Source organism: Colletotrichum abscissum (assembly GCF_030869225.1).
Source record: "Colletotrichum abscissum strain IMI 504890 chromosome Unknown Scaffold_38.1, whole genome shotgun sequence".
NCBI lineage: Eukaryota > Fungi > Ascomycota > Sordariomycetes > Glomerellales > Glomerellaceae > Colletotrichum > Colletotrichum abscissum.
The window spans coordinates 231487-256817 of NW_026850298.1; the positions used below are offsets into that span (position 1 = coordinate 231487).

At 54.5% G+C, this 25331-nt stretch overlaps 9 protein-coding genes across 9 annotated transcripts; 5 read left to right on the top strand and 4 right to left on the bottom strand.

Moving 5' to 3' along the window:
• Positions 1 to 912: 912 nt before the first annotated feature.
• On the bottom strand, positions 913 to 1095 carry CABS01_12530 (uncharacterized protein; the record flags this gene model as incomplete). Its single annotated transcript, XM_060545883.1, has 1 exon — positions 913 to 1095. A coding segment is annotated over one exon (183 nt), but the record flags the coding sequence as incomplete, so codon positions are not given.
• A 2019-nt stretch (positions 1096 to 3114) lies between these two features.
• On the top strand, positions 3115 to 3450 carry CABS01_12531 (uncharacterized protein; the record flags this gene model as incomplete). Its single annotated transcript, XM_060545884.1, has 1 exon — positions 3115 to 3450. The coding sequence occupies one exon, from the start codon at positions 3115 to 3117 to the stop codon at positions 3448 to 3450; it is 336 nt and encodes a 111-aa protein (XP_060396419.1).
• Positions 3451 to 3590: 140 nt separating this feature from the next.
• Positions 3591 to 8256, top strand: CABS01_12532 (PH domain-containing protein; the record flags this gene model as incomplete). Its single annotated transcript, XM_060545885.1, has 3 exons — positions 3591 to 4134; positions 4250 to 4407; positions 4516 to 8256. The coding sequence occupies 3 exons, from the start codon at positions 3591 to 3593 to the stop codon at positions 8254 to 8256; spliced, it is 4443 nt and encodes a 1480-aa protein (XP_060396420.1).
• Positions 8257 to 9456: 1200 nt separating this feature from the next.
• On the top strand, positions 9457 to 14133 carry CABS01_12533 (uncharacterized protein; the record flags this gene model as incomplete). Its single annotated transcript, XM_060545886.1, has 4 exons — positions 9457 to 9481; positions 10103 to 10297; positions 10406 to 11406; positions 11461 to 14133. The coding sequence occupies 4 exons, from the start codon at positions 9457 to 9459 to the stop codon at positions 14131 to 14133; spliced, it is 3894 nt and encodes a 1297-aa protein (XP_060396421.1).
• A 1000-nt stretch (positions 14134 to 15133) lies between these two features.
• Positions 15134 to 16197, bottom strand: CABS01_12534 (golgi apparatus membrane protein TVP23; the record flags this gene model as incomplete). Its single annotated transcript, XM_060545887.1, has 4 exons — positions 15134 to 15291; positions 15467 to 15750; positions 15970 to 16015; positions 16101 to 16197. 4 exons carry the CDS (start codon positions 16195 to 16197, stop codon positions 15134 to 15136), a joined length of 585 nt encoding a protein of 194 aa, XP_060396422.1.
• A 785-nt stretch (positions 16198 to 16982) lies between these two features.
• Positions 16983 to 17992, top strand: CABS01_12535 (HpcH/HpaI aldolase/citrate lyase family protein; the record flags this gene model as incomplete). The annotated part of the gene is made up of 2 exons (XM_060545888.1): positions 16983 to 17028; positions 17076 to 17992. 2 exons carry the CDS (start codon positions 16983 to 16985, stop codon positions 17990 to 17992), a joined length of 963 nt encoding a protein of 320 aa, XP_060396423.1.
• Positions 17993 to 18001: 9 nt separating this feature from the next.
• CABS01_12536 (uncharacterized protein) lies at positions 18002 to 18427 on the bottom strand (the record flags this gene model as incomplete). The annotated part of the gene is made up of 1 exon (XM_060545889.1): positions 18002 to 18427. One exon carries the CDS (start codon positions 18425 to 18427, stop codon positions 18002 to 18004), a length of 426 nt encoding a protein of 141 aa, XP_060396424.1.
• A 1146-nt stretch (positions 18428 to 19573) lies between these two features.
• On the bottom strand, positions 19574 to 20639 carry CABS01_12537 (uncharacterized protein; the record flags this gene model as incomplete). The annotated part of the gene is made up of 3 exons (XM_060545890.1): positions 19574 to 19788; positions 19837 to 19897; positions 19947 to 20639. The coding sequence occupies 3 exons, from the start codon at positions 20637 to 20639 to the stop codon at positions 19574 to 19576; spliced, it is 969 nt and encodes a 322-aa protein (XP_060396425.1).
• Positions 20640 to 22928: 2289 nt separating this feature from the next.
• Positions 22929 to 24220, top strand: CABS01_12538 (uncharacterized protein; the record flags this gene model as incomplete). Its single annotated transcript, XM_060545891.1, has 4 exons — positions 22929 to 22961; positions 23385 to 23583; positions 23825 to 23897; positions 24004 to 24220. 4 exons carry the CDS (start codon positions 22929 to 22931, stop codon positions 24218 to 24220), a joined length of 522 nt encoding a protein of 173 aa, XP_060396426.1.
• Positions 24221 to 25331: the final 1111 nt, after the last annotated feature.

Sequence of the window (25331 nt, forward strand, 5' to 3'; positions counted from 1 at the left end):
CTCCCCCCATCTGCATGCATGCAGTGCTCCGGCCGGTCCTCTGCCAGGCGATCGCCTCATCCACCCGATCTCTTTCTCTCTACGTAGAGTCTTGTCCACTTGTGAAGTTGTGTGTGGGTGAGAGGGAAGGCGTTGCGCGTCCACCCACCCCATTACCCCTGCTTGGGAACAACAGTGGTACGCTAGACCTACGGACCGCCGTACCCTGGCACGTTTTTTTTCTCGACGAGCCAAGGTATCGACAACTGCAACCGCTGTCCAGTTGCTCGCGAGTTGTCGAACTAGTGAGTTGGTAATAACTCGCTGTTGTGTACGGAGTACGGATGAAGTATGGAGTAGCGCCGAAGCCACTTCCCATTGCGCCGGCGCCAGTCGTTTGGTTCGATTCGAGACTTCCCGTCTTACACGCTTTTGCGCCCTCTGTTACATCCTATTTTTTTTTTTGCGGCTCAGCTTGTCGTACCTAGGCGCCAGAGCAGTGTTTACGACGAGACCACCCATGGCACACACAGTCTCGAGGACCGAGTCGGAAAATGGCTGGGCTGGGCTGGGCTGGGGGGGGGGGGGGGGCATGGGGAAAAGAGACTAAGAATGAGCAGATGCCGATGCACGCAGCAACGCATCCCATCGATCCCGTCCAAAAGAGCACAAAATACCAAGACCCTAAGCCCGCAGAGCCCGGATGCTGGCTCGTCTTGGCAGGCCAAGGGCTTGGATTTTCCGTGTGTCTCTCGACGAGTCGACGGTCAACCTCTCTGAGCCCCGAAAGGCGGATCAAGGAACCTTGACGTGCTGCATCGTCCGGCTCATCCGCAAGCTATTGAACTTTTTGGGGCCGGGGGAGAGAGAGCGAGAGAGGTAGGTATGTATCTGGAAGTACCTTTTGACCGCATTCATCGTCTCCTCTCTTTTTTATTCTCCATCTATCCAGCCATTTACTTTCATGAGTGAACAGTATACGTAGGCATGTGTTATCCCTTGCAGGAACCCCAAGAAGAGTCGGTAAAGTGAAAGAAATGTCTTGACTGCAGCTGAAGCAACAGAGACAAACGAAAAGGAAGTCGGAAGAAACCAGGAAATGGAATCAAGCACAACCTGAAAAGTTTCGAAAAAACCGGGAGGTCGAAGAGGCTAAAAAGACAACCGAAGAGAACTAGCAACGTACCCCAAAGGCCCAAGGTGGAAGGCCGGCTCATAGTGTTCTCCATAAAGTTCCCACCTCACAGACGACAGTAGTGACAGTCCACAATCAGATAGTGCGGCGCTTGTCGGGGGGAGACTAAGCACCGCCGACACCGAAAGAGTAGCGGGAGAGACAGAGTCATCAACATCATCATCGTCGTCGTCGTCGTCGTCGAGATCACGGCCGCCCAGCCCAGCCCGAGCGACCGCCAGAGCCTGTGCGTACGCAAGGACGGCAGCAAGGTAGACAGCACAGCAGACCCCCCGGCATACCCAACGCCATTACGTCGTTCGGGCTCTTGTTCCCGGGGGAAGGGCCTTGGTGTGTTGCTGGTCGTGGTCGCCTGTGGCCGTGCCTTTGCCTTGCTGTGCCTGTGCCTGTGTGCCTCACCTTGCCTGACCTTTGAGCTGATCTTTCTGGTCTGGTTTCTGCTGGACCGGGACCTTGACCTGGGAGTCTGGGACCACCTGCCAAACTGCTGCTACCTTGCTGCAGCGCAGCCGACTGACCTGCGTGACGGTGACGGTGACTGGGTACGAGAGAAGAGTGAGGAAACAGCAGGTCGCAGAAGTAGGCGGTGTTGCTAATTCTTGTTGCATAATACGCCTCCGTACGTAGGTACCTCACTCACTCCCCGTACTCCCGGAGGTACTCCCGTACTTGGTACACCTCTCAAAGTACCTCTCAGAGTTTCTCTCAGAGGTACGCCTCGTGCTTGGGGGTCTTTTTTGACACGTTCCCGTCGTTTCCATGCTCTCCATGCTCTCTCTCCATCCATCCATACCTACCTTACCTTGACACTCACTCCATACTCGCTCGGGTACGGATTCATACATCATCTCGGGGATTCTCCTACCTTTTTCAGACTTTCTTCCCTCTTTCTGTTTTCCTGGTTTCCGATTTTCTGGTTGTCCTGCTTCTTCGATCCGTCTCGTGTCATCTCGAATCTCTCTCTTCATCGACTACACTTAACCTCGCTCTAACACCAACAGCGCTGAGACACGTACATACATACAGACAGACGGAACCCGAAGATGTCCATGGCTGAATCCTAATCGCTGCCCGTCCCGAAACTTCGTTACTTGTTCGCCTGGGTCCCTTTATTCGTTCCATCATCCATATTAATTCCACCTTTTTTGTGCTCGCCGCGCAAAGAAGTGTGTGCTTCGTCGGTCAGTCGGATCTTAAGATTACCTTACAGACCGCGCAACCTCCCTCCCGGCCGCCGAGTCACCCGTAATCGTACGGATACAGCACCGCGTATTGCGTACTGCGCACAGCTCGTCCGGCCATTACATCGCATCGCATCCACTACCACCACACGATAATCTTAAAGCCGGAGAGATCCACGAATCCAACGAACGACCTTCCAGTCTCTAACTCGCCCCGATTCGTAACGTCCCCCCCTACCGAGCATTCAGAGGAATTGCGCTAGTCCCAGGGCCGAAGCTGTCGATTCCGAAACCCTCGAATCCCCGAATCCCTTCCCGCGCGATCGCATCTCTGTCCATTCCTCGCATCCTCGTCTCGACGGGCTAGAGGGGGCCTTGTAGGCTTGTCCTGCTCATCCAAGACCAATCTTGGTCGCGCACGGCGCAAGTGGTTGTCTCTCAGTAATTTGGTTGCATGGTTGCTGGCTTGGCAAAACGTCGAGCAAGGCGTCAAGCAAAGCCGCAAAGATGGGCCGTAATCGAGGTTCGTGCTCCCACATTCCCTTCTTCCAGCTCTTGTCGCATAGTCTTCCCAAGTTCCCATCTTGTTAGCCTTCTTAGCGCAAGTTGCTGCAGTTGGCACACACCCCCCTTCTTCCCAAGCTTCCCAAGTTTCCCAGCCCAGCCCAGTCCTTGCAGGCTCGCACCGGACCATCATGCGTAGGAGGCTTTTTTGGTTGCGCGCTGGCGCGTGTTGCTGGCGTGCATCCCAATCCTAATATGCCCAATATCCCTTTTACTGCGCAATGCTGTTGTTTGGCGGCATTTACATCAAATACCCTTGCCCGGCCTTGTTTTCTGTCCTCCGCTGGTCCTGGATGGCTTTGCATCACCAGAATCCTGAACCATCGTCCTCGCCATAAAACACTCTATTCCTGCCTCTGTCTTCCCTGCCGCTACCCGTCCGCCCCAGTATCGCCCTGCTCGGCCATCCTCACCATCCGTCGTCCTTCTCGCTCGTCCACCGGGGATCCCTCTCTTCCCCTTGCGCTCCTCCCTTCGCAATCCCCCTCACATCCGCTCACCCCCGGCCAGTTGGTGGTCCTGGCCAATTAGTCGGGTACCAGGGCGATATTGTTACTTTTTTATGACCCAGTGGCTTTGATTTTTTTTAATTGCCTGTATTTGGTATCACTGAGGTGTAGCTGTGTGGATTCGGAAGGAGACACAGAGAGAAGAGAGACACGCGCGCAACCATGCTGACCAAATCCGCTTCCATGGGCACCACAGTCCTCTCATTCATGTCCCAATTTTCTGCCACTTCGAGGGACGGCAGCAAGACAAACCAGCCAACTCCCAATTCGTCACCTCCCCCCGACGCGGCGACACCTTTTCCTCCATACAACCTCAAGTCACACCCGACTTCAAATCCACCAACAACACAACATCAACGTCAACAATCTCAATCCCAAAAAACAGAACCCTTTCCAGAACCGCCCGCCAGTTTCGGCCAGCGCCCCGCAACCCCTACTTCGCCCGCGCGTCCACCATCCGAATATGCGTCATCGCCCGCCAACGGAACTGCCAACAGCTCGCCCGTAAATAGCCCTAGATACGTCACTGGCCGCCAACGCAGCTCCTCCCGCCCACTTTCGATGGTAATGCCATACCAGCCGCCCCTCATGGATATCAACGAAGATACCATTCCCGAGCTTCAGCCCATCTTCACTTTCCTGAACAGCCATGCGAACAAGCTGTACCAGGAGGGCTACTTCCTAAAGCTGGACGACCAAAACACACGTGAGTTTTATTTTTTTTCCCAGTGCTTTTTATTTTACCTTTGCGCCTGCAGCTACCTGAGCTGGTGGTGGTGACGCGCATAACACTCGGACCCGATCACTGACCAAATTTATAGAGGGCAAGCCCAATCCCGACCGCACCTGGACTGAGTGCTTCGCTCAGCTTGTCGGAACCGTATTGTCACTATGGGACGCCGCAGAGCTCGATGCCGCTGGCGAGGACGGCGAGATCCTCCCCAAATTCATCAACTTGACTGACGCTTCGATCAAAATGGTATGTCGAGCCCCGACTGCCATGCCCCAGCCAGATTTGGCAGCATTGGCAGGTACGACGGTGCGGGGGATGCAACGAGTGCTAATTTACCATGTCCTTGGCGTATAGATCGAATCCCTACCAACACGATCGAATGACGAACAGCCGCTGCAGAATATCCTCAGCGTCTCAACTGCCGGCAGGAACCGTTATCTGCTGCACTTCAACTCGCACCATTCACTAATACAATGGACTGCTGGCATCAGGCTCGCTATGTACGAGCACTCGACCCTGCAGGAGGCGTACACCGGTGCCTTGATCGCCGGCAAGGGCAAGTCTCTCAACAACATCAACCTCATCATGGATAGACAAAAGTTCAAGACCGAGGAATGGGTGCGTGTACGATTCGGCGCCGGAGTCCCCTGGAGACGGTGCTGGTGTGTCATTTCTCCCCCCGACGAGAAGGAGTATGCAAGGGCCCAGAAGGAGATGCGCAAAAAGTCGCCTTACGATCGTTCCACCCCGATTCTCAAGGGAGACATCAAGTTCTACGATACCAAGAAGGACGGCAAGAAGCAAAAGAAGGCTCGCCCCATTGCCACCATTACCGATGCCTACTCTTCCTACGCCATCTACCCGCAGGCCAAGTCGCTGATTGATGCATCAACGCTCCTTAAGATCGAGGGAAACATCACCATCCACTCTGACCCGCCGTCGTCCACCGAGGGTTTCGTCTTCATCATGCCCGAAACTCACCCTGCCGTCAGCGGCTTTGAGATGCTGCTGCGCTTCCTCTTCCCTACCTGGGATACCTTCTGTCTCTACGGCCGCCCCGGCAGACTAGTAGCCAGTGTCCTCGACCCGAGATCACTCATGTTTGCCATGCCAAAGCACCGAAGATACGGTTACCTCGAGATTCTTGACGTTACTGGATTGATCTTGGAAGAAGGCAGCTCAAGCTGGTCCGAACGTGATTGGAGAAAGAAGCTCAAGGAGCTCACTGGTAAGCGAATGAATGCGATGGATGAGTCCCAAGCCACGCGTCAAAGAAGTGGAAGCAAGAAGAGCAACCGTCTCAGCTTCGGCAATGGCACCTCCAGCCCTGTGCCGGCCAAGCCTAGAGTCGGCTTTGCATCTGATGCCATTTCAAACCGGTCTTCTCGATCCATGTCACTGGGCGCACCCAACCGCTCAGAGAGTACACCTGTCACGACTTCTCGTGCGCCTCCTGCATTGGCTGGTATCATGAACAAAGCAAACCATGCACGCAACTCTTCGGACCCTCATCTGCTTGGTCACACACCCCAGCGCCCTGAGGACCGTGGCTACGACAGCTCCTACAGCAACTCCTACAACAACTCACCGGCACGTTCGCCAGCCAGAGGTCCCTCACCAGCGGGTGGCCCGCCCCCGGCGAGAGGTATTCTTCGCTCAGGAACCCAGAGCTCTGAAGAAGACACAGCCCGGAGCACGCCGGTGCGAGAGATTGAGGGAACTGTGCGCCAGATGGAGTCGCCCGAGCCTGTTGCCGCTCCCCCTGCATTCAACTACGGTCCTAACTCCAAGCCTGCGGGCAAACCTTACCACTCTCCAGATCTTCGCAGGGCTACTACTCGATTGTCAAACACTACCCTTTCCCAGTTGACGAAGGCAGGAGGATTCGTGATCCCCCCCGATAGCCCATCTGATGCGTCGTCTGAGCGGAGGAGTGGTGAGGATGCTGCGCCATCTGGTCCTTTGGTACATCCTCAAGCTTATCCCGACCACCATGTAGGAGGCACTGCTAACGATACAATGTCTCGTGAAGCTCTGACCCCTAACCAAACCCCTCCTCCCTCCGGTGGTCTTCCGCCCCCTATTCCGCCCATGAACCAGAAGCGTTCCCGATCGCCCCTTGCCCAGCAGACGTTCGGCCCCCCCAGCCCTCACCCTCAGGGTCCCTTGCCTCCCAATCCTCAAAGTCGAGGCCCTCAAGATGCGAGACCCCCTCCCCCTCCTGAACACTTGGAAGGCCTTGAGCAGATGAGAAGCCCAGTTGAAGGACATCCCCCTCAGATCCGTCCTCAGCCGTCGTTCAGCAACTTTTCGCGACCCGATGGCACAAGAACTCCCCCCTTGGGTGGACCAGGCCGAGTGCCTACTCCGGAAATGCGAAACCGCGGCATGAACCCTCAGGCGATGGGACCGCCCCCACCTCCGCACGGTAGAGACCCTCGAGCTCAGGGCCGCGGTGTCCCGCTCCCCGGAATCGATACGAACCCCGCCTTCCAGCGCAAACCGCTGCCGACTCGATCGGACAGCTTGAGAAGCCCTCAGCAGCAGACGCCCATCTCGGCCTCCAGCGGTGGCAGTTGGGGCAACAACATTATCGATCAGGCGGGATTCCAGCAAATCCAACCCCGCGACCCCAGACAGCGGACGCCGGTCCCCGAGCAGCAGATCAACAGAGCTCAGACGCAGAGGAGCGATGCTAGCTACTACGACGACGCATCGTCAACTGCAAGCCCAGACTACGCCAGCCGCAAGTCCAGCGAGACACAGCGCTCTCAAAAGTCTTTCGAGCGGCCCAGAGCAGGTGTTTTGAAGACCGTGGGCGGCGCCGACTCTGACAATGGAGAGTTCGCCATTCCTGATGTCAACTTTGGGCCTACCGTCAACTACGGAGCCAATCAACCCGCAAGAAACAAGACACCTACGCCCATGACCTATCAAGCCATGCCCGGCCCTCAGCGACCATTCTCCCCGGCGGCCATGAAGTCTCCTACTGGCAATGACCCCAGCCATAACCGTCAAGAGTCTGAGGAAACGGTCAGGAAGGTCGCTTGGCAACCAGGCGCTGCCGCTGTTCCTAGCGGTCCAGGCATGAGCGCCGAGCAGTTTGTCCAGCAGCGCGCTGCCCAACCGACTGCTCCCATGTACGCGCACAACAGGACGCCCTCTGGCAACATCCTTACTATGCGATCGATGACCCCGACTCCCGCCATGACCCGGAGCGGTTCTCAGGAGATGCTCGCTCGTCACTCTCGCAGCAGCTCGGCAGACCTCCTGCAGCGTCCCGGCTCTCGCGGCGCCAACGCCGTTCTCGACATGACTAGCAGTGGTGAGGTGTCATCTCACCTGTCGGCGCGGGAACAGGAGCACGTCGCTCGCATGACGGGCTCGCCGCTCATTACGATGGCCGGCAACCGCAATGCGAACCAGCAGCAGCAGGGAGCTGGCTTGGTTGGCGCGATCCACGCCCGTGAGCAGGAGAGACAGCGGGCCAAGCAGGGTATGAACACGCAGGCGGTGCAGCAAGCCATCAACCAGCGCCAGCAGCAACAAGCCATGGTCTACCAGCAGCAGCTTCAACGTCAGCAGCAACAGCAGGTCTACCAACAGCAACAGATGTATGCCCAGCAACAGCAGCCCATGTCTCCTGGAGGCATGATCCCTCAGGGCATGTACACTCAGAGCAACATGTCTGTCGGCCAAATGAGCCAAATGGGTCCAATGGGACAAATGGGTCAGATGGGACAGATGGGCCAAATGGGTCAGCCGAGAGGACAGCCCAACGGATACGCAACCGGGCCTGCGCAGAACTTCGGCTACGCTCAGGGCAGCAGCTACGGCCCCGCGAGCAACTACGGCGGCGGCGCGGCCAGCACTTACGGAGGTGCAGTCAGCAACTTTGGCGGCCAAGGAGGCGGATACAGCCAGGGAGGTTCTTATGCTAACCCGATGGCCATGCGCCAGGGTCGCCAATCACCCGGACCTCAGATAATGGATCCCCGATTCATGCAGCAGCAACAGGGCCAGTACTCCCCGGGCCCTCGTCAGGGTGGACGTGGACAAGTCTACCCGGCGACATACCAGGGACAGGCTTTTTAGAAGACCTGAGAGGTTCAATGAGATGAAGGGAGATACAGATGGAGAGAGGAGAAGAAGAAGTTTGGTTTTTATTGACTGAGTAGATACCAGCAGACGGGGCAATGTGCCCTTGTCTTGGAAGAAGTGTAACATCATCTGGAACGGCCACATGGAAGGCGTTTGGAGAGACGTAACTGTAACCATGGGAAAATTGGTTGTAGCTTTTGGTCCTAGACAGGACAAGCATCTGGGATTTTCTTTTGTTGAGTAGAGGCTGGGTAATAGCATGGCCGACGGTTGGCATTGATGACTAGCAGAGACGGCCGAACATAAATGACGAGAAAGAATTAGCATAACAAGACGAGATTTTCTCAGATTTTCCTGGTCTTGCCTGGCTCCTCATTTCGAGGTGACAGTACATGGTTGCCATCGTTAGCTGAGGTAAGGTGTGCGTATGCATCTGTGAATCGTCACAATTCCCAGTCCTGAGTTGAAGCCTGCGCACGGGCGAAAACCAGGCCTGGATCGGCGAGGCAAGTTCCTCCCTTGTTAGGCAGACATGTGAAATCGGTGAAGATGATTCCCACTCGAGAGTTCACCAATGAATTCTACACTAGGAAAGTGTTCTGAGTGTGTACGGAATAGGAGGTGGCCATTTAGAAATTAGGCATTTATGATGGTGGCTGGTCTGGGGCAGAGCGAGCTGCGGCCACCGGCAACCAACTCAATTCGTACTGCCCGAGCTTGTGTATCTATCTGTACCCGCCCTGACTACTGTAGTTTATCGCCACTTCAACTATGGAGTACGGTAATTGCTGAGGTGTCTCAATGGCCCGGAGCTCTTCAGCCGTCACGTCGCCGCGTTCTGGCTTGAGGTTCTCCCGACTGTCACGTCTTTTGGCGCGTCTTGGTGGCAGCTACCGTGTAAGTTAGAGTACCGGTGTAGGTACCTTACCAGTATACTTTTTAGTGGAGACTAGGTACAAGGTCCAAGTACCCAAGGTTTCTAAGCACCGACTGGCTGACAGCGGCTGCGGGTGCTCTTGCTGCCTCGTGGCCACTGATTACACAGGACCTGACGGGACGGGACCAAGACCCCTCAACGCCCCCGGGCGGCGGGAGGACCAACCTCAGCCAGTGGCTCGTCGCATCTTTCCACAATCAGAGACATTTTTTTTTTGGTGTTCTCGAGGGTCGAGTCCACGCCTCACGCTCACGCGCATGCCCGCCCACGCCTCGCGGGTCTGTAGGAAGTCTTGCATCATCTGACTTGCAACGCGCTGTCTGGAAAGCACCACGCACTGCCTAAATTCGGCACTTTCAATTGTTATTGCCCTTTCTTTCCATTTGTTTCCCCAATACCGGCTTCCGCACTTGATTGCTTAACCAGTCACTCTAATCATTAATACTCGCCCCCCCCCCCCCTACGTGTACCTGTTTGGGCTGGTCATGACGTCCTCGCAACCTTGATTTATAAAGATACGACGTTGCCGGGTGACCGGGGATCGACTTTGCATACAACAACCCCTCCACCTCGCCCATCGCATTATCGATTACAGCGCAATAAGGCAAAAGGCAAGGTACCCCGACATCTGTTTTTGGGGGTTGCCTCCTCCGAAATTCTAAACTTTCCGGCGAACGACGCGCATACCCACGACGAACATATACCCAACCACCACCACCATCACTACTACCATACCCCCTACATCGAACCTCGAGAAAACGAGGCGCCCTTGCGAACCACTGAGTCCACGCTTTTCCCCTTGAAGCCTACGGCGCAAATAGTACAGAACCGTTTGACGTCCTTCAACATCGACACTATTCCATAATCCCAACGTCGATTGCCCTCTTATTCGCCAACATTCAGTAAATGCATCGCCGGCTTCTCCTTTTTGGTTGCGAAACTATCATTCCCGGCCGCGCATCTCGACCGACGCCCCTCCAGCGCCGGCCGTCCGTCAACCCCAGCCTGCGGTCGACAACGGCAGCCTAGACAAGCTCGACCAGCTTCTATCCTATCCGGTGGTCCCAATGGAGGGCGATGGGTCGCAGCCCACCCAAGGTATGCCATGCCTTTTTATTACGTCCCATCTTGAGCTTCAAGCAAGTTGTCGCCGTAGACCCAGCAGACCAGGACGCTGACCCTTTGCCCCCCCTTTTCGGCACCTAGCTACCCAGAATGTTCTCGATCCGCGCCGCATAGGCAAGCAGAACTCGGGCTTCTCCGACGAGGACATATCCGACATTGTCTGCCTCCTCTACCCTCACACTAAATCAGCCCGAGGCGAGGTAGAACGCATAGCAAAGGATCGCTCGCCTCATGTTGTCGGCAGGGCGGAAGCGGATGCCGTCGAGCCCGACTACGAAAGAGAAGATACGGCCGACCAATTCCAGCTGACGCCGCCCAGCGTCGAACATGCCATCATATTGAGGTTGTCGGCCGAGACGAAGGATCCCCTTCGCGGTTTTCTCTTTGGCAGAAATGGGGCTCGGTGCGATATTTGCTTTCTTAAGGACCCTATGAAACGCCTGAGCAACGTTCACTTTCGCATCTATGTTAATGAGTATGGTGTGGTCATGCTCGAGGATAAATCAACCAACGGGACCTTTGTCGACCAAGTGCTGCTGCGCTCGAAGCCTAAGAGCCCCAACGAGAAGTGCGACATGAAGAGGGTGCTCAGTCACGGTTCCAAGATCAAGGTGCTGATGCATAACGAGCAGCACGACCTCGAGTTCATGGTCAGGATGCCGAAGCGAGTAGGTGATTACGAAAGGGCGTACAATGTGAAACTCCAGCGATACTTTGCTAGAATGGAAGGTTTGCGCGCGTCGGACGTCAACGAGACATTGGTGCCGGGCCCTGGTGGGCATGTCGACTTGTTTTCTGCTCCTAGGAGACCGCAGACCGCCACTACGCGGCGGATAGCGCTGCCGTCCGGAACCACGCAAGATAACGTCGACCGGTTTCCGAGAGACTGGGACGGGTCCGGTAGGTACAACCGTGTCAGCCAGATCGGCAAGGGAGCCTTTGCGGTCGTGTACAAGGTCACGTCCAAGTTCGACGGTGTCCCATACGCCGCCAAAGAACTAGAGAAGAGGCGGTTCATCAAAAACGGTGTTCTGGACCAAAAGGTGGAAAATGAGATGAGGATCATGCAAAAGGTTCAGCACGTAAGTCCAGCAGCGCCCCCTTTTCTTACGTCGAACCCCTCTAACTCCAACTAGCCGAACATTGTACGGTACATTGAGCATCTCGATTGGGACAATCGGCTCTTTATCATCATCATGGAGTACGTCGGAGGTGGTGACTTGGGGAAGCTCATCAGCGGCCGAGGCTGTCTGAATGAAATTAGCGTCAAGCAAATGGCTGCCCAGCTGCTGAGTGCTTTGGCGCATCTGCACGAAAATCACATTACGCATCGAGACGTCAAGCCTGACAATATCCTCATTTCGTCACTTGACCCTTTCGAGGTGAAGCTGACCGACTTTGGCCTCTCCAAGATGGTCGATAACGAACAAACCTTCCTTCGAACGTTTTGTGGAACGCTGTTGTATTGTGCGCCCGAGGTATACTCGGAGTATGCCGAGTACGACGACGACGGCCGCCGACACCCTCGTAATAGAGCTAAGCGCGCGGCGGTTGGACAGCGATACGATCACGCCGTTGATGTTTGGTCGCTCGGTGGCGTGCTCTTCTATGCGTTGACAGGTCGCCCGCCGTACCCAGTTAACAATGGTGTCAGTTACTCGGAACTGTTGCATACCATCATGACGGTGCCCCTTAACACGGTCCCTTTGGTACGACAAAACGTTTCCCGGCAAGGCATTGAGTTTCTGTGCTACATGCTAGAGAAACGGCCTGAATGCCGGGCGACTGTCCGCGACCTTCAGTCACATCCCTGGTTAGGACCGTACAGGCTAAGATCTGTGACCAACTACGACCAGTCCTTTGACGAAATCACCGACGAGGACGAAGAGCTGCAGGTCAATGCGTCCCAACTCAGTTTGGAAGAAGGGCAGTCAAGGTATCTGCCTGATACGGAACTGCCACTAGATGACGAGGTGGACGATGATATTGTCAACGACTTTCTCGAGGAAGATTCAGAAAAGGAGAACGGCACATTCGGCCCTCGCGGACAGGGTGCTGGTCCGAGACTGTTTGGAGAGGTGAATGTGTCTGCGGTGGGAAGCAAGGGAGCGATACCGGCAGATCGACTAAACCTGCCAGTGGCCGACTCAGGCGTTCTCGGCAACGAGAGCGTAGAGACGGAAATACTGGATAGCTGCGACTCTGGCGACGTTTCGACAATTATCGGCAAAAAGTCACCCAGCAGTGGCGGAGTCCGATTGTCCATTTCGTCAGCCAATGGCCAGTCTGCGGATCAACTTCGAAGTTTGGTTGAAAACGTCGCGTCTCAAAGTCTGGGGGCGACCGATTTCGGTAGCGATATCCAGATGAAGTCCGCGGATGTTAGTCAAGTTAACGGCTCATTCTTCACCGCTAGCAAACGGAAGCCGGCATCATTCGATACAAGCGACGAATTCGAACCACAGCCGCGCGAAAAGCCAATCTTCAAGCGCCTGAAGTCAGAGGGCAACCTCGACGCGTTAGCGGAGAAACAGATGGAAGAGTACAGCCTGCTCGCGTCAGTACCGCAGATTAAGAGGTTGGAGTCTGGACGCCAGATAGACGGACCCTTCAACAAGATGAACTTTTGGAAGAATAACGTCGAAACATGGCATCTACGCTACCCTGAGATGACCCAACTACAGTACGAAACGTTCAAAAAGGCAGCTCAAAGCCAAGGAGAGGAGTTTGGTCCGGGAAAGACTCCATTATGGGAGTTGGCTTTCAAGTACTTTCCGCCAAACAATGGTGTCTCGGCCATGCACACCGAGGAACAGTCTTCAATTGACGACACGAATCGAGGTTTACTAAAGCGAGACGACAGGAAATTGGTGGAGGGTGCAGAATGGGATATCCCTGCGACAGCACCTCCAGAAGAAGAAGAGGAAGATTCGCTACCAGACACCCTTCCTCCAGACACACAGAAGATAATAGTGCCCGTTTCTGACGACGGACCGAAACGTGCCGTCGCTGTGCTGGAGTCAGCCCCTGGGTCAGTGGTCTCCAACATTTCGGTCCCCATGACCAATTCACTGCTGTCATGGGGGCGTGGGCCGACCAATACAGTGATTTACGAGCAGAAGACAGAGATTCGGGTGCCTAAGTACGCTCTCAAAATTCTGTTATGGAAAGACGGCTACGATCCCTCCAGAGACGTCACCAAGCACCCCTGGGACAAGAGTCCTGACGGCAAAGGGTTCGCCTTTTATCTGTCTACAAAGGCAACAAATGGTGTCCAGGTCAATGGAGTCTCGCTTTTGTCCTACGACTGCAAGAATCCAGCCGGCCCATCTAAGAACTGGGTCCAGCTCTATGATGGTGATGAGATTGTTGTCTGGGGGACCGCCGCTGACACGACGAGCCAGACCAAGGTTACTTTCCGCTGCTTCTACGGAGACTCTGCCCGCCGGCGACCCGATGACGTGCCGCCTAAGCTCGTGCCCCCGTCGACTGCGCGTAGAGTGGACGAGGTCTGTGGTCGGTACGAGAGGAAGCTCAAGACGTCGGCGGAGAAGAACGCCAAGCTTGCCGAGGTTGACAGGGAGTTTGCGGAGCGCAAGCAGAATATTGAGAGGGAGCGCGAGCGTAGCCGCGCTTTTGAGGAGAAAAGACTCGAGGCGCATCGTTATATCGCGCTTAGGAACCATGTTTCGAGGCGGGGGAGTCCCGCGAGCGCGCCAGCTGCGACTGTGCTTAGGGGCCAGACGCCTGGCGGCGGCGGTGTACCGTCTCCGTTGGGAGAGCAGGCGAGCAGCAGTCCGAAGAATTAGGAGTCTCTCGAGAAGGAAGAGGATTCTGGTGATCTAGGCTATGATGCCCGGCAGATACCGACAGACTTGATGTACGACATGGGCGAAAACGACGTCGACATCAAGTTTGAGTCAACGCAAGAGTTCAGTCAGGGAGGCGGGGGTGAAGAGATATGCTATGGTGAGGGTTCTGGATAGCGTTATTTGTTATAGGCGCCTCTTCCTGTCTCTGTTGGACGTTTACAAACCAGCGCTTGTTTCTATATATGCGCAACGGCAAATTCCCCGCACCGTCAATAGCCCTCTTTCTCAGAGTTCGGGTTATCGCGGCGGAGGCTACACGGAGCTTGTGTGTTGGTTGGCACGAGAAAAGAAAAAAGCGATAAAGGGATAGCGGGTTAGAGTAGATGAAGTATGAAGAGAACAAAAAACCTCATGAAGAAATACAATAAAACAGCATTACCAAGACCTACTACCGGGTTCCCTTGGTATCTCGTGCTATGGATCAACGTAATGGTTCGAAGTTGAGCGGTGGATCAAGATGGATTTGGTCGTTGAAATTTTGGAGTCTGCACAGGTGTCCCCCCTCCCCCCTCCCCCCCCCTGGATACACATCTTTGTGATACGTCGCCGTTGCCAGAAACCTGCAAGGCAGACAGGTTGCACATTGCCTCACTGGCATCGTCTCACGCAGGCGCCAATGAAATTAATCAGACCAAAGTCTGGGATCTTCTTGCAAGAATCGCAGACCGTTCTCGATACACACAGTACACATGCAACGCTGCTTTTTTGAAAAGATGGAAGAAGAAAAAAGCCTTTGATCATTTGAAAAACACCTTCCGGGTCATGCTTACATGTCTAGTATACAGCTTGGGTATAGCAATATCACAAACCTCGCCACTTCTTCGTCTTGGGCCTTGCGGCGAAAACGGGCTGTGCTTTGTATTCGAGCCCTTGCTCCGATACACCCCCCTCCCCACAAGGATCGTGCTCTTGACCCCAAAGGGGTGTGTATGCGACTTTAACCGCGGTTGAAGAGGCGGCCGACCATACCGGTCGCGATGCTCCCTGCCAAACCGCCAGAGTACAGGGCGCTTCCGGCCATGTTGGACGCGTGGCTGAACTTGTCGCATCTCGAAAAGGCCATGGCGTTCATGATGGTCAGGACCAGGGCGATGACTACAAACACACGCCAGAGTCAGCACGCTTTTGCTATCGAGACGATGTTTTCTCGCAGAAAGACTAGATCTGGTATCATCGCAGCGAAAGCTGGAGAATAAGGCTTAAACCCGTCATCCCCAGGGATGACGGTGGACCAGCCAGAGAAACGTCTCGAGGAAAAGAGCAAACTCACCAACGAGCGGCAGCCACAGGAACTGCAACCTCACGAGCGCAAAGACGGCGAGCAGGATCCAGAGGACGGGCTGGACGTAGAGCGCGAGCCAGAAGAAGCGGCTGTCGGTCGGGTTGATCGTCTTGGTGCCGGGCTCGCTGCTCTCAAAGACCCACTGCGAGTCGCCCGTCTGCACGTCCACCTCGTTCCACCACCGCAGTCCTACGAGTCGACGGCCGGCAATGTTCTTCAGGTAGTAAAAGTCGGCGGCGAGGAGGAGGATGGTGATGATGAAGATCATGATCCTGAGGAAGGGAAAGTTATGGTTAGCAAACGGGAGCAAAACGGACGTGGGGCATAGTGTTTGTTGCGATGAGCGCCGTGGGTGTGGGTACGCGAGTATCTTGGCCCAGGACATGTTTGATGGATGGAGACAACAGCTCGAGAAGTTCGAGGTGGTTTGTGGAATTGGTTTCGTTTCGAGGTTCGAGAAGGGGGGGGGGGGGGGCTTTGCGACGACGTACATGCTTCTGATGATCCACAGACCGAGGAAGTACACGAGTACACTTGCTGTTCCCACAAGAGCATGTCAGTCAAGGTTCCAGTAGAGATCAAGGCGGTGGAAAGGAATCCAGGAGCTTGATGGGTGACTAACATATCCGAAATGCAAGAAAGGTCAAGAGGGTGATGGGATGCGAGCTCAACCGCCAGCTCAGGGAGCCTGGCGCATCTTGCTGCTGTTGGGATTCCATCTCGGTGTGTCGACTAAGACGATCGTTCGTTTCGATGGGGGGCCGTCGCACTAGGTAGGTATCGTATCTTTATAACTTCAATTGCCGAACTTCGGTTTTTTGGTCAAACATGGGAGATGATAACGACGCAATCAGGGGTTTGGTTTGTTCTTCGTCGTCGTGCGCATGTCGTGGTTCTGATGAAAGTCGAGGGGGACGAGAGGGATGCACTGATCGAAAAAAGGGCCAGAAACTCGTTACGGTACAGCTGTCGTAATGCGCGGGCCGCAGGGCAGGCGTGGGATTCCAGCTTGGCTGTCCTCCCAGGCGCGTTCGACTGGCCCAGACCCGTTGAAGCTACGGTAAGCTGTTCGGCGGGTGGAGGCTGAATTATTCCGCCAGGGGGCCGGTTGGTACATGGGACCCGCCTGATTATTAGCGCTACCGGTGTCCAGGGGTCCTTTAGCGGTCTGGCCCGGCAGAAACGCCAGGTCCCGACCAGTGCTCGCATTACATCATCAGATGCACCCCAGCTTCACTGCCTGTTGCGGGCAGCATCCAAGTAGCCGACTTGAGCTAGCCGTTCCGAACTCCAGTTACCGAGTATCGGTCCTCAAAACAACATCGACTTGTTGGTGCCAGAGGTTCAAGAGCTGCGTCTCATCGTGTCTAGACTTGCCAATCACCTCAATCAACACTATAAGCGATCATTCATTGCTTCAACCAATTTCTTAATCAATTCAAGAGTGATAGGCTACGGCTTACACAATTCCAAGTCGTAGCATTGCATCCGACGGTCTATCATCATGGCGGCAAGGTCCTCTTCAATTGTCCGCCGGGCGTTGCTTTATGGTGACTACAGCGACTCTGACAACCTAGAATTCAACTGACGAGTCTAGTGCCCTCATCATCGGAAAAGATGCTGACCAAGTCGCTGGGCCTAAAGTCCGACAACGTGACATATGATCTTGAGGATTCTGTGACACCCTCATTGAAGTCAGAGGCTCGAGGTCAGCTCCGGTCTTTCCTCTCCAAGCATAAGTCGAGGCCGTCTTCTATAGGCGAATTGGCGGTTCGAATCAATGCAGTGGAGACCAAGTTTGCTCTGGACGACTTGACATCTCTAGGCTCGCTCCCAAATATCGATGCTGTCGTTGTTCCAAAGGTCAACTCCGCTGCCGATTTGACTTACGTTACCGATGTTTTGCGTCATGTAGCCCCCGAACGACACACGGCGACATCACAAAACCCTATCAAAATCATCGCCTTGATCGAGTCTGCACGTTCAGTTATGAACCTTTCAGAAATCTGCAAAGCGTCGCCATACCTTAGTGGTCTCGTCTTTGCGGCCGAAGACTTTGCCCTGGATTTGTCGTTGACTAGAACGCCATCCCTCACCGAGTTCCTCTACGCACGCTCCGCCATTGTAACTGCTGCTAAGGCCGCCGGCTTACCTAGTGCGATCGACCTTGTCTGCACCTCCTACAAGGGAGAAGAAGGCCTCAAGCGACTGGAAGAGGAGTCTACCGGAGGAAAGTCCATGGGTTTCAATGGAAAGCAGTGTATACATCCAAACCAGGTGGAACTTGTCCAGAAACTGTTTGCCCCTGGCGAAAAGGAGGTCGAGTGGGCAGTGCGTGTTGCAATCGCAGACGAGAAAGCTAGCAACGCGGGCCGTGGAGCCTGGACGTTGGACGGTATGATGATCGACGCACCGGTGACCGGAAAGGCGAAAGCGATAATTGCGAAAGCAGAAAGATGTGATATAGACGTGGCAAGCCTCCGAATGAAATGGAAGGACCAGCAGCCTGAGTAGACTACGTCGCTAATGAAAGTAATTTGGCCGCCAGAAGGCGAGCATTTCCTCCTTTTCGTCTTTATCGTACTTGTCGTCCTCCGCCTGTTTTTGCTGCTGTTCCCAGTATTGGTTACTTTGATCGGGTCGCTCGCCATGATATCTGATCTCAGATAGTTCCTCTTCCATTCGGTCGAAAGCGTCCTCGGGGTGCCGCCGACCGGGTTCTGTGAGGGGTTGGTTGATCGAAATACCCTGCGGTATCAGAGATCGAGCTTCTCTGAACGTGTCTGAAGACGCTCCGAGTCGATCATCATGCTGCCAAATGCGAGCCTCATCGGAGGGGTCGTCCACGTATCCTAAGCTCTCAGGTCCCAGTACCTTCTGTTCGACGCGAGCAATGAAATCAATTATGCTTTCCGACCGTTGAAACTGAGACGGATTGAACCTTGTCATAGAACCATGACCATTTGTTCGGGGGCGAGAAAAATGATGAGGCTTTTTTGGTTGATTGACCCGAGATGTCGTCCATGGAAAAAGCTGTGGCGGCCAGAAGGTTTCTCCCCTATGGTCAATCTCATAGGTCAGATGATTATAGGAGTTGTTGTCAAGTAGTTCTTCTTCGGGTAAGGCAGAGTCGTTAGGTTCTTCCCTTCCAGATAGAGCATCTGAGGCTCTTTTATGTTGCCAACAAGGTACTGGAGGCACGGCAGACAGTTCGGGCGCCAGGAATTGCTCATCAGACTGGTCAACAGTTGCTTCATGCCCGAGCTCGACGTCACCCTTGGCGCACACGTCACTTTTTTCAGCTACCGGCATAGTTGCTTTAGCAGTATTTGATATGATCGTCTGTGCTTCCTGGATATTATTCTTTGATGTTGCTTGCGTTTTCGCAGAGAGGTCAATGGTTGGTGGTACCAAATACGCTTGCATAGCCGTGGATGATCGTGTCGTAGGAGCGGCAGCCTTGCGACAGGACTCTCCGTTGGAGTCCTTATGTATCTGTCCGCCAGACGGCTCGTTCAGCGCTTTTTCTGTAGTTGAGCCCACCAAGACCTCCGCCCTGGTATCGGCCGTATTCTCCAGCACAAAAGAATCGCGAGCGACTGACAAACTCCTGGATTGCTTCAGAACGCTAGGTGAAAGTGGCGATTTGTCTGTAGTCATGACTCCCTTGTCTAAATACCGAATAATCATCGGCTGTTTCCAGGAAGCTTCGAAGTTCTTGGACTCTCCATCAGGATGCACCTCTTGTTTGCGTCGACGTAAATCATGCGACGAGACACGAGCGTTTCTATTCATCTCAGCACCATCGAATACACCAGTCTCTCGAAGCGCCTCTCTAATCGGCTCAGGGGTACTACTGTGGTGTCGGTCGAAAGAGTTGCCTGGTAAGGATGTTTGATGATTGCCACTGGTGGCCCAAGTGACATAAGTCGTAGCTCTACTGCTTGACCGACCATGTTGAGCTGGCGCCACGTAGGTCTTGTCGTGGATGTGGTAGCGTTGGTCGTCTCTCAAATAATCTGACCCCGTAATGCTTCTAGTTGACAAATGGTCGTCGCACGCCGGAAGGTTCTCAGGCAGTCGGTCCTCCGATTTCTAATCTTCGTAGCCATCACGAGATCGCCCTCGGCCGGCGATTGGGTGTCCTGTTGTAGGCGTCTCCTTGCGACGAAGAAACGTTGATATTTCCACCAGCTCAATCTCTCGCCGTTGTCTAGCCTTGGCTTCTAAGCGTTGCTGTCGTTGCCACGAGTACTCGCGTGATGGAGGCTGCTCGACCGAAGACATGGAGTTGTAGGCTAGGTCTACAACTACAACAATTAGTTGCGCGTTCACATTGTCTAGGTAAATAAACTTACCAGGCTTTGACGAAGATATCTGCCCATTTTGAAAGAGGCCTGGCGTCAGGCACGGCTGGAGCTATAAATTCGTTAACCAAGATTTACTTGGATATCCAATGCTTACTCACCGTGAGCCTGTCGTTCAGAAAGGCTTCAGGTTGGAAGTTGTTCATGACATCTCGGCCCGATAAGATTGGCTTCTTCGGCACGTCTTCCGACCGCCTGGCAGTCTCCTCAGGGGCCCTACGTCGCTTTTCCTTGGGCTTCTTCCAAGAATAGTAACGGTCTTCTCTTGTTTTGTGTCTCGTTCGTTTCTCAAACCTGAGCGGGGAACTATCTGCTGATATAGGGAAATCTGTGACTCCTGTCACAAGAGAGCGATGGATGGGCCCATGGCTAGTTACCGCTATAGATGGCCTGGCTTTCTTCGTCATCGGCTCGGGGATGATGGAGCTATCTCGTGATGGGGCGCGCTTATGACCACCTCGGACAGCGTTCTGGAGGGAGATCCCGTGCGGCCTCCATTCTGGAGTTTGAGCATTGCTCTTGTCCTGATTTGACTGTAGTCGCTTTGCGGACTCTCTAGTATCGACGCCTCGACGACTGACATTGGCAAGCCAGTCTTCCACAATGTCATTGTCACTTCTGGCGGTTTCGAGTAGACTGCCATCCGAAGCCTGGTTCACCCTTCTCGACCTAGAACGGCTCATCCGCTCTTCTTCCAGGTATGGGTGCCTTGTTGCGACGGGTCTGTCGCTAGAGCGGCCGTACTGGCGACGATGCAGGTCCAGTTGATGATCCTTGGCCGCACGACTGCCCATCGTGCTCTGTTTCCGCGCAGGTTTGGGGCCCACAGAGACTAACGGTCCAAAGAACTTCAAAAGAGCAAACTATGACGGGCACATGTAGTCTGGACATTTCCAGCCTTGAAGCTTCAGCCCGACGCCGAACATGTCTCTAGGAAGCACATTCTTGGTAGAACGGCAATAGCTATCCACACGGTATGGGAAATACCAACACCCCGTACCCTGAGGATGGCATTTCTCTCCCAGTCCTGAATTCACTTGGTCCTTTCTTCGTTTCTTTTGCAAGGCGAAGAAAGAGGTTCCTCGCTCACGTAAGGCAGGTTATAGGCAATGTGGAGCTCGCTTCCGACACAGAAAGAGGTCGACTGATGTTCCCACATAGGAAGGAACGGTTTACCTGATATTAGGCGCTAAGATTGCTGTGCAGACTAGGCAGGGCAAGCACGAAACCTTTAGGCTCTAGCCCAAAGGCCGAGGTCCTTCCATCTTGATCTGACGTGCGGCAATACCTTCCATTTCCTAGGTACCATTACTTGCCTGAAAGTGGGCCGGATTCAACCTCACTCGAAATCTGCAGACTGTCGGTTCTAGTCTCCAAGCTTCCAATGCAATGTCATTTTTGGCACACCTAGATACCATTGCTTCCGCCGGTTCAATCGACCTGATGCCACTTAGCATGCGAGGTTTTCAAAAGTAGACCTGTTGACATCAGCTCTTGTTCCAAACGAGTCTTGGCTAATAGACGCAGTCCCACCCAGGCCACAGTTGTTGAGCAGCTTTTCGCCTCTGCACAGCTGCCTCCCAATGCTTTCCAAGCTTTCCCATCTCGGGGAATTTGCTACCACGACTGCGAGGGAGATTCGCCGCCTACCTTGAGACTGACTTGAACTATGTCCTTCGGGTATACCATGAGAGGCCAACCTCGAGCGCGAAATTCGTAGCGCCTAAGGTGCCGGCGTGTAAGACGGGTGAGCTGAAGAGAAGGTGAACGCCTACACACGACGCTGGAAAAACTCCTAGAAACCCGCAGCATGCTCATACGGATATGGACAAGTAAACCGTGGCTCAATCCGGGCTCTGATCTGGCCAAGCCGTGATTCGACGCACCCACGGCGGCAGGTGGGACAAGTTGGCACATTTCATTTCGCGAAGTCCCGCGTGAAGGGCATCGTCGGGCAGCATGACACCATGACCATTCCGCTTTGCTTCTTGGGTCAAGCGACAACCATCATCGGCTGGCCGGCGCACTTGATATGCAGGCGACGCGAACCTCAAGTTGCGGCTGTCTCAGAATGCCAAGACATGGCCCTGTAGAGACGGAACATGTCCTGTATCGAATACCCGGCCGAGTTCTATTGATAGCACCACCTTGGCGATGAGGGCAGCCGTACCGCTCTCGACCCGTCCTGACAGATGCTTGACAGCTGGACATGCAGGCTCCTGTGCCTGTGGCCGCGAAATATGCTCAAACGAATCTCGCACGTTATACACGCCTGGTCTACGAACAAATCCACTTCACATCGATACGAATAGTGCGGCAAGAAGCTGTGCCTGCATTCATCACATGACTTTGAAAAGATGCGGAGCACGAATCTGCCAGAGTTTACCGGAGCTATAGCATTGTCTCCGGGCTCGATGTCGCCAATCCTCCGTCCTCTTTGAGAGTTTCTGGGCGACAATGCCTAATCGTCGGGGAATCGGGTACCCAAGAAATCGCGCGCAGTCAGGTGCAAGTAGCTTTGGAGATCAGCTCAAGAGACAATTCGCAGGGTCGTATCGTCCGTGACGACGCACGTGGCTACAAGAGCTCCCCCCGGACAGGTCATTGCGCAGCGGTATCTCAGGCTCTCTATATGTGTCGATAACGACGCTGGCCCTAACAAGCTCTTTGCTTTTGCAACCAAAAATCAGGATGTGGACCTCGAAGAAGGCGCAGCAAGTTTCACCGTCGTCCGGTCAAGACCTTTTAATTATAGACGGTCCCTGGCAGTTTCGAATGTCACTGGGATCCCCAGAGAACAACCCCGTGCTCTTTCTAACCGCCAGCCCTGCCGCGAGCGTACGACTATACGATATGCGTCGATTAGCTACCTATATTCAACTTGCGAAAGCCAAAATCTCATCGTGGGAGCAGCAACAAAGCGGTCTGAAAGTCGAAATGCTGCCGGAGCATGGAGCCATCCCCAAACCTTGGTATTCCCGGCTGGATCGCGGACATGTGCATTAGGTTTCCTGCTGGTGGCATTCCGGAGGCCAAGTTGCCCCTCCATCTCTCGACTTGAAGGCCCCCATAATCGCTGGCCCATGCGACATATGACGGCGGCTATATTTCCATGGGTACGTAGTTTAAGGTTCCACCACTTTAGACCCTACTGAGGAAGTTCTCTAGCCGTTGACACGTCGTTGCGTCACATCATACAGTCGATATCAAACCTCTTTCAGAGCGGCGCTGCTCGATTGTTGACGATGAAACTAAATTGAAAGTCTGAGTCGCAAGGACGGCAACTAACATGACTGAGCCCGACGTCGCCAAGGTGTATTGCTACTGGTCGTTGTTGCGCTGACGTCTGGGGAGCGGCTCAGGATTGTCAAGTTATTTAATGTCGCGTCGCACGAAACGGACAATTGTCGGGCGAGTAGGTACCAAACGTCCCGAATGTCTCGAGGTCGAACGTCGAGGAGAGTTGAGGGGTTGTTTGTGCGCCGTGCGTGACTTGAGGGAGGGGCAGTCGTGGCCAAACCAAGTTGACGATACGACAGAGGGTGACGGCCGTCGACGTCTCCACTGGATCGACCAGCTCCACTAGCAAGGAGAACTTGGACCACAAGATGCATCCACAAGGAGAGGTTGACTTCACGACTTCAGCAAATTCACCCACATCGCAAAGGCTGCTCATGGGCCTCTCGCTGGTCAGTGCCTCGCGGGGAGTGGAGCCTCAAGGAGACGACGGCATTGAGCGTTTTGCGCCAAACAGAGGTTGCTTACCGACTTCTTGTTAGCTGCTGGCCCCAGAGCTCTCCCAAGACGGACTGCTTCGCGTGTCGCCTCGCATGAGTAGTTAATGCCGGCAAAGGAACTCTCGCCTTAGAAAGCTACTTGGTCACATCTTTGCGCATGAGAAAGAAGCATCTAGGCCAAGGTCACGGCGGAACGGCAAGCCGAGGTTGACGAGGGTAGCGTGACGAGAGCAAATGGCTAGAACCCTGGAGCGCATTGGACGACAAGCCAGGGACGGACTACAGACCGACACCACCCATGGACAAGTTTGACGAGTGAGAAGACGATCGAAGTCATCCAGGCTTTCTCCGGGACGCCTGCGTGGGATAAAGGCTGCACTCGCAGTCGCCAGCAGCATGGCACGAACATGTCAGCAAACAGATGGTCAATTGCGCTACGACGCAGCAAGGGGGGCGGCGACGGCACGGGTACGGCGAATGTCGCAATATGCTGGCCGGGCGAAATCAAACGGATAGGGACGCACATTCGAGCATCAGTCAGAATTGGCCGCCTCCCGGAGCCCGTCACGCCGCACATCTGGAATGCAAGCCGAGTCGAGAACCGGTTCTGCAGGCTCTGCAGCGAGGTGCAACACTAGGAGACTCCACTTTCAGGAGAAGGTGGACGCTGGAGAATGATGTTGCAGCTCCAAGATGTTCATCTTGCTTCAAACTGGGCATGGTCGAAGGAGGCTGTGCAAAGTGTGGGGTCGAATAGGAGTGTCACTCTTGGTCCAGTGCGTCCGCAAGTGACCAGGCCAAGCCTGTCGTCTCGCGCAGGTGTTTCCAGCACGATAATGGCGGACACAGATGCCAATCTGTTTCTTCCTGTTGTTAGGATAGCACCCTGTCGACTGCCCTCCCTCTTCTTTCTCAACCAACTTCCAGAAACCCAGCCTGACTGCCGACGGAGTATACCTCATGTCTCTTATGGCGCCCCTCGTCGGCGTTGCCAGCTTCAGCTCGACCATCGTCTATCTAGCGGCTCACCAAAGACTAGCAACGCCGGCGTCTGTGCGGATGCGAATTACTCGACTGGCTGCAAGGAGGGGCAGCTAGATCGTACATCATGGGCTGATTTCCCATGGCCGAACTTTTCCCCCTCGCCTGCGATCCGGTAGTAAGCCTTTTTCGCCTGCTCACACCCTGCAATAGCTGGGTTCATGGGTTTTAAGAAGCTTTCCGTGGTCCTGGTCTCTGCATCTCATCCCACCATACTTGCAGGCGCTTGGTTAGTCAGGTCGACCGCAAGTGTGAGCACATTGGGCACAATGATGAGCCGTATCAAAGGACGGGCAGCAGTGGAGTTTCTCGACATCACGGTACTTGGCACCGCATTGAGCGACAAGCCGTTGGCTCCTGGTGATGGTGATAATGCTGACGGGGCATGAGCCCCGGACGAGAGCTCACAGAATGGACAGAACGCCTCAGAAGAGCAGCTGCCTGGAGGTCGAGTGCGTAATTGCGTGCGTCTCGTCTTGCGTTGTCAGAGTTGAAGTGCTACGGAACGCGACAACGTCCACGAGGCCAGGCCGCGACAGCTCGGTATCGAAACCAAAAAGCTGCGATATGGTGGTTTCTCAAACAAAAGACATCCACTCGAAGGCGGTTTGACGGGCGGCATGCATACACAGGAGCATTCGCATATCACTTGGCTGGATTGGACTGATTCAGAATGACTGAATGCGAATGGCAGCGCCGCGTCTGGGT